General features: G+C 36.0%; 1 protein-coding gene across 2 annotated transcripts in view; it reads left to right on the forward strand.

The window, feature by feature from the left end:
- Positions 1-7,540, forward strand: part of NPEPPS (aminopeptidase puromycin sensitive) — a 103,680-nt gene that overhangs the window by 52,256 nt on the left and 43,884 nt on the right. For both annotated transcript variants that reach the window (XM_032279827.1, XM_032279828.1), the window contains exons 4-5: positions 5,639-5,760; positions 7,185-7,292. In XM_032279827.1, the coding sequence (XP_032135718.1) occupies positions 5,639-5,760; positions 7,185-7,292 (230 nt within the window). The remainder of the gene's footprint in view (positions 1-5,638; positions 5,761-7,184; positions 7,293-7,540) is intronic.

The raw sequence follows: 7,540 nt of genomic DNA on the forward strand, positions 1-7,540 counted from the left end.
GCTGGAGTGCAATGGCGCGATCTCGGCTCACCGCAACCTCCGCCTCCTGGGTTCAGGCAATTCTCCTGCCTCAGCCTCCTGAGTAGATGGGATTACAGGCAAGCGCCACCATGCCCAGCTGATTTTTTGTATTTTTTAGTAGAGACGGGGTTTCACCATGTTGACCAGGATGGTCTCGATCTCTTGACCTCGTGATCCACCCGCCTCGGCCTCCCAAAGTGCTGGGATTACAGGCTTGAGCCACCGTGCCCGGCCTGAGGTAGATTTTTTTTGTGACAAGGTCTCTGTCACCCAGGCTGTCTCCCAGGCTGGAGTGTAGTGGTGCAGTCACGGCTCACTGCAGCTTCAAACTCCTGGGCTCAAGTGATTCTCCCACTTCAGCCTCCCATGTGGCTAGGACTGCATGCACATGCCACTGCATCTGGTTAATTTTTCAATATTTTGGAGAGACAGGGTCTCGTTATGTTGCCTAGGCTGATCTCAAATGCCTGGCTTCAGACGATTCTCCTACCTCAGAGAGTGGATTTTGCTAGCCTCCCAAATGTTGAGATTACAGGCATGAGCCACTATGCCAGCCAGATTCTGTTACTTCTATTTTATAGATAAACTAAGGCAGAAAAATGATTTCATTGTCCAAGTTCACATAGCTAGTAGGTACCAGAGCTGGAATTTAAACCCAAGCAGTTTAACTCAAAAGTCTGCACTTCTAAACACCATATTGTGCTATCTTTATTTTTCAAATTAAATATTTCAAAAACATAATATGTTTATATAATTTGAAATTCAAATGCTATGCAATGAAATTTTGTTTGCCATTCCACCCTGTCTTCCTTTTTTAGCTCCATTCCTCAGGAGCAACCAGTTTCCTTTAAAAACTATAAATGCTTTTGTAAGGGTTTATGTATATACTTTTTTTTTTTTTTTGGAGACAGAGTCTCGCTTTGTCGCCCAGGCTGGAATGCAGTGGTGCGATCTTGGCTCACTCCAACCTCTGCCTCAGTCCCAGCCTATAGCTGGGCCTACAGGTACCTGCCACCATGCCTAGCTAATTTTTGTATTTTTAGTGGAGACGGGATTTCACCGTGTTGGTCAGGCTGGTCTCAAACTCCTGACCTTGTGATCCGCCCACTTCAGCCTCCCAAAGCTCTGGGATTACAGGCATGAGCCACTGTGCCTGGCCTTTTTATGTATATACTTTTTAAGAACACAGAAATTATCATGTCATACATAATGTTCTGTACCTTTCTTCTTTTTCCCTTAACTGTAAATATTAGAGGTCATTTATTATTAATATATGAGCTGCATCATTTTTGATAAGATCTGTTTGCAGCAGACATGCTAAATGTCTGTTAAATTTCTATTTCAAATAATAGGAACAAGTCAGAGAACGTTATGACCATTAGTATAGTATAATTCACTGTAATTTTTGACATTTTTTGGCCAATATAACAATTTTGAGCTAATATAACAACTGATATAAATACTATAACAGAAAAATTATCTTGCAGGTGTGACAGTATTGAATTATTGAGTATTTGTTTGAAATCATTGGCTTTCACATTTTCCCAAGGTTTGCTTTAAGAATGAAGTTATCTTGGCCAGATGTAGTGGCTCACGCCAGTAATCCCAGCACTTTGGGAAGCCAATGCGGGTGGATCACCTGAGGCCAGAAATTCGAGACCAGCAGAGACCCTGTCTCTGCTAAAAAAAAAAAAATTAGCTGGGCATGGTGGTGGGCACCTGTAATCCCAACTACTTGGGAGGCTGAGGCAGGAGAATTGCTTGAACCCGGGAGGCGGAGGTTGCAGTGAGTGGAGATCGGAGATCGTGCCACTGCACTCCAGCTTGGGCTACAAGAGCAAAACTCCATCTCAAAAAAAAAAAAAAAAAAAAAAAAAAAAAAGAAGGAAATTATCTTTTTCAAGACAGATTGATTGCACAAGTGATCTGATAATGAAGTAAATACTGAACTTAGGAGGACATTGATAACCTTTGTGTTTAGCCTCATCAAATTTGACAGTCATGCAAACTGTTATACAGCTAAGTAAAACATATGCTTTTCTGAAATTGGCACCATCCTGGAATAGTGATTAAATTACCATAATTATTGTAAGGTCTAACAACCTCAGAATTAGTGGCTGAGGGTCCTGAGAGTGGTATTTATATGGAGAAACACTGGTAGTTCTCAGCATTTTGAAGAGTCAAAAACAAGATAAGAAGTGGTGACACATGGTGAAACCCTGTCTTTACTAAAAACAAAAGTTAGGTGTGGTAGTGCATGCCTGTATTTGTATTCCCAACTACTAAGGAGGCTGAGGCAAGAAAATTGTTTGAACCCAGGAGACAGAAGTTGCAGTGAGCTGAGATTGCACCACTGCACTTTAGCCTAGGCAACAGACTGAGACCCTGTTTCCAAAAAAAAAGACAAAAAAGAAGTGGTGACACAAAGGCAAAGTACCTTTATTCCCTTTTTATATAAATTAAGCTGTCTTTATTTTTATAGCATTTAGTAGGCTCATTAAATTTCTTATTACTAAAGTATTTCAAGATTTACTCCAGGTTTTACAATTGCTACTTACCTAAGTTTTAAATATTTAAGGTTTTTGGTGGAAGTCTAAGTTTTTCAGTTGTTTAATTTATAAACGAGCTTTTTTTTTTTTTTTTTTTTTTTTTTTTTTTTTTGAGACGGAGTTTCGCTCTTGTTGCCCAGGCTGGAGTGCAATGGCGCGATCTCGGCTCACCGCAACGTCCGCCTCCTGGGTTCAGGCAATTCTCCTGCCTCAGCCTCCTGAGTAGCTGGGATTACAGGCATGCGCCACCATGCCCAGCTAATTTTTTGTATTTTTAGTAGAGACGGGGTTTCACCATGTTGACCAGGATGGTCTCGATCTCTTGACCTCGTGATCCACCGGCCTTGGCCTCCCAAAGTGCTGGGATTACAGGCGTGAGCCACTGCGCCCAGCCTGATGTATGTTTCAAATGGTTTATAACCCCAAACAGATAAATATTTCATACATTGGATATGAAATAAGGTATCTAATTTGAGGAAGTAGTATAAATTATGTGTGTTGATAGGTATAAAATTAGACAATTTGGCGATCAATTAATATGCTGTAAATTTGATAAATGAAATTTATTAAAAAGTCATTTTTCTCCTACTTGCCCTAAAATTCCACTTTATGCCAATAGTAAGTAAATACTTTGTAATTGGTATCATATAATGTGACACTAATTAAATTTATTAATGATTTTTAAATACTTTAACTTGTGTTTTGTTTGAATTTCAGGTAATAACTCTTTCCAATACTTTGTATTTTGTTTAGTATGCCACTTTTTGGAAGTGGTCACTGTCAATATCTTGTTATGGTTTGATGGCCTTGGAGATTTAAAACCGAGTAAAAGTGTAAGCAGCCTTTCTTATTTAGTTATGAGTTTTAAATACACTTTTATTCCAAGTAGGAAAACTTGCAAGTAGATTTACCATGAAATATGAAATATATTTAAAAAAATCTTAACAGTTGATTGACATAGTGAAACAGACTGGCCAATTCCACTTATGGAATTGTAACATAAAATTCCATCATACAGTTTCCGTTAAAGGTAGTAGGTTTTTATAACCTGTTAGACCTTCTGTGCAAACTTCATTAATGTGAATACATTTGCTTTTTAAAAAAAATTAAGTGAATTTCTAAAGAAAATAGAAATTTGAGATTTTAAATTTAATTTTGTGTTATTTAGTTTAATTTTTTAGTATCATTTAGAATTATTGATTATTTTAGTAAATTCATATATGCTGTCCCAGTAACCTGTCATTCTCTTTAAAGAAAAAAGTATTTATTGTCCTCTTTAGATATTCACAAATATCTGATTTAAAAAAAATAACCATCACAAATGTCAATTCAATTAAGCTTCAGTCGAGTTGGTTTTTTTCTCAGAATGATTAAGCATATAGCACTTTGGTGATGACTTTGCTCTAAAGGTCTGAAATTTTCACTTAAATTACTTTCAGAACCAGTTTGAGGCATCAGGCTAAACTAGTTGGTAGTTTGTCATTCACTTATTCTGTAGACTCACACTCCTCATAACTTTTGGTCCTTTCCAAAAAGCAAATTCAGTTTTATAAGATGAAGATTTGACTTTGAAATCATTCAAAAGAATGTCAGAGGGGCCGGGCACGGTGGCTCATGCCTGTAATCCCAGTACTTTGGGAGGCTGAGGTGGGCAGATCATTTTAGGTCAGGAGTTTTGAGACCAGCTGGCCTACATGGCGAAACCCTGTCTTTACTGAAAATACAAAAGTTAGCCAGGCGTGGTGGTGCACGCCTGTAGTCCCAGCTACTCGGGAGGCTGAGGCACAAGACTTGCTTGAACCCGGGAGGCGGAGGCTGCAGTGAGCTGAGATCACACCACTGTACTCCAGCCTGGGTGACAGAGTGAGCCTCTGTGCCAAAAACAAAACAAATGAACAAAAAAACAATGTCAGAGAGAAAGTCACAACATTTTGAACAACTTCAAATGTCATTGCTCTTCAGCAATCCAGAATGACAGTTTGAAACATTAAGATATAAAAGTTTGGTATGATTGGCTAATTACTTTATAGTCATGCCATATCTTAGATTCCCATGCTCTAAATCTTGACATAAGTAGGACCTTTAAAAGGATCAATTAAAAAGTCAATATTTCTCCACGTTTTTTCCTGACTTGATTTGTAAAACACAGAATGGTAGATTACTGTTTTGCCATGCATCTATATTTACCAGATGATTACTAGATAATAAGAATAATCTTTTTATGTTATAAAAAGAAAGTATATAAATTAAAAAAGCTTACATTTTTTGTCTAAATTGTTTTTGCTCTTACACAACAGTAGAATACATATTTAAGTTGTATTTTTATTTGCATTTAATAATTTATTAATGTATTTCTTTATCAGATTTCAAATGATTGAGGTGACTTGTAAGAATTTGTTTTATGCCCTGTTGCTGAGCAAATCATTGGTCTTCTCCAGAGTTGCATACAAAATTATGTAATCAGTGTTCCATTTGGAGTAAACATTTAGTGTCTTGTTTTGATGATAGAGTAATTGGCTACATTTTTCTTTCTATGCATGAAGTTGTGTAAAAGGACCAATTCACATGTATGATTGGCAGAGAGCATGAATTCTAGACTTAAACATTTTATCTCATTCTCACTACTTACTAATTTTATGACCTTGGGGAAGTTATTTAGCTTCTCAGCCTCAGTTTCCTCATCTGAAAAAATGGGGACAATATCTACTTCCAGGTTTATAAATAGTTATATATATTTTAAAAGCATTATGCACAATAGCACATGTCAGGCATTTAAGAATAAATGTTTCTTTTCCTGTTTTCATTTTCACATATTGGTAGTTTGAGACTAAGTTAATAACTTTCTAGGCAGCCACCCTAAACATGGCTTTCAAGAGTTGTTTTAAGATTAGTCTCCCTTTTACTTTAGTAAGTACTATATTCTCTCCATTGCCAGGAGGAATATTTGAGAAAGGAAGGAATGACTTGAATATTGTGAATAGCCAACTTATAGTGTCTTGAGGACATGTTTTTTGGTAACTGTATTTAACATCTCCATAAAAGTGTTTTTTAATTATCTTCGATCACAGGTACGGGAACCTTAAAGATAGATTTTGTTGGAGAGCTGAATGACAAAATGAAAGGTTTCTATAGAAGTAAATATACTACCCCATCTGGAGAGGTGCGCTATGCTGCTGTTACACAGTTTGAGGTATGGATATTCTTCTCTAAAATATTATGATTCTTAAATTAGGCATTCTGATAAAGCTGCGTTTTATTTTGTGGGGTGATTATTTGAGGCTAGGTGTTCCTGGCCATGATTATATTCATGATTTTAGAATTTTTATTTTATATTTAGCCATTATCTCTATAGAAAGGAGGAAATTAAGGGTATAGGTTGGAGAATGATTACGTACAGTTAGACACACATGTGCACGCGTGCGCGCGCACACACACACACACACACACACACATATTTTGATACCTGAATTGCCTGTATACTGTATACCTTTATTGATTAAAATCGTTTTCTTAGTATTTGACATCTGTGGCTTTTCCCATAGCATTAGCATTATTAGCTGTTTTCTAGCATTACTTTGCTTCTTTGACATCTTTTGTTTATCTTACTGTAGTATCTATGCTGTCTTTGATTTTTTCTTTTTTCTTCGTATGTATATAAATATATATATACGTGTGTGTGTGTGTGTGTGTGTGTGTGTGTATACACACATATATTTGCTGTCCTATGTAGGCCAGGATGATTTTTATTTATTAAGTATTTACAAGTTATATAAATTGTTTTGAATCTGCTACTTGTACTTTTAAGTGTTAAATCTAATTAATTTTATTTCTATAAATTTCAATATGGATAATGAACCAATTCATGATACCCATTCTTATGTTTCTGACCATATCCCTATATTGTTTGCTTGTTTGGGATAACCTGAAATTTTTTTATCCAATTTACTTCTAATTTGTTTTACCCTGCAGAACCTCTAAGTTTAATTTTGCTTTCATAATAAGTTTGATCTTTTTAAATTTTTAATGAAAGAATGAGGACTCTCTTAAGTAGGTCAAGTGGCGACAGTTTTATGTGTAGCATATGGAAATGCCATTAAATATATGACCTGTTTTGAATTGATAGAGCCTGTCTTTAGTCCCATTGCTGCCATTCCAGATAAAGAACAAAGCATGTCAAATATTGAGAATATTTTTATTTTTAATTTAAAAATAAAAGCCAGAGAGGCAACTTACCATGTTTTCCCAATTTTGAATTCTTATAGCATATTCTTTACTGCTCTGTGCTCTTTGTTGTGTTAACATCATTGATGATGGCATTTGCATTAAATTCAAAATGCTAAAATGTTTTATTAGAAACAAAAATTTAGTTATAAATAATTATAATATATTGTTAAAATCCATAGCAGACCCAGTTCCTGGATAATTGCTGGAATGGCAGTGGTAGCAAGTGTTGTATTTTCTTTCTAGTTAATGCCTAGCTTGTTGCCTGGCACTGAAGAGAAAGTAAATATTTGAACAAGGGAATGAATGAATGACAGAGAAATGGTGACTGCTTTATGAAATAACTTGTTAGGTTAATTCTAAGGTATTTATATTTCATATTCTTTTCTTAAGGCTACTGATGCCCGGAGGGCTTTTCCTTGCTGGGATGAGCCTGCTATAAAAGCAACTTTTGATATCTCATTGGTTGTTCCTAAAGACAGAGTAGCTTTATCAAACATGGTATGTATGTGTTTATAAGTCTATCTAAATTTTTAATAGGCTTTAGCAGATTTAGTTTGCTGATTAGATGGGATAACATGAAACCACCTACCACAGTGCTTGGTATATTATAGGAACATAATACTAGTTTTCTTTATTTTCAATAAGCGCTCTCTCTCTCTCTCTGTCTCTCTCTTTCTTTTCTTTCTCTTTCTTTTCTTCCTTCCTTCCTTCCTTCCTTCCTTCCTTCCTTCCTTCCTTCCTTCCTT

This window comes from Sapajus apella, unplaced genomic scaffold (assembly GCF_009761245.1).
Source record: "Sapajus apella isolate SASKATOON/1434 unplaced genomic scaffold, GSC_monkey_1.0 scaffold12, whole genome shotgun sequence".
Lineage (NCBI taxonomy): Eukaryota > Metazoa > Chordata > Mammalia > Primates > Cebidae > Sapajus > Sapajus apella.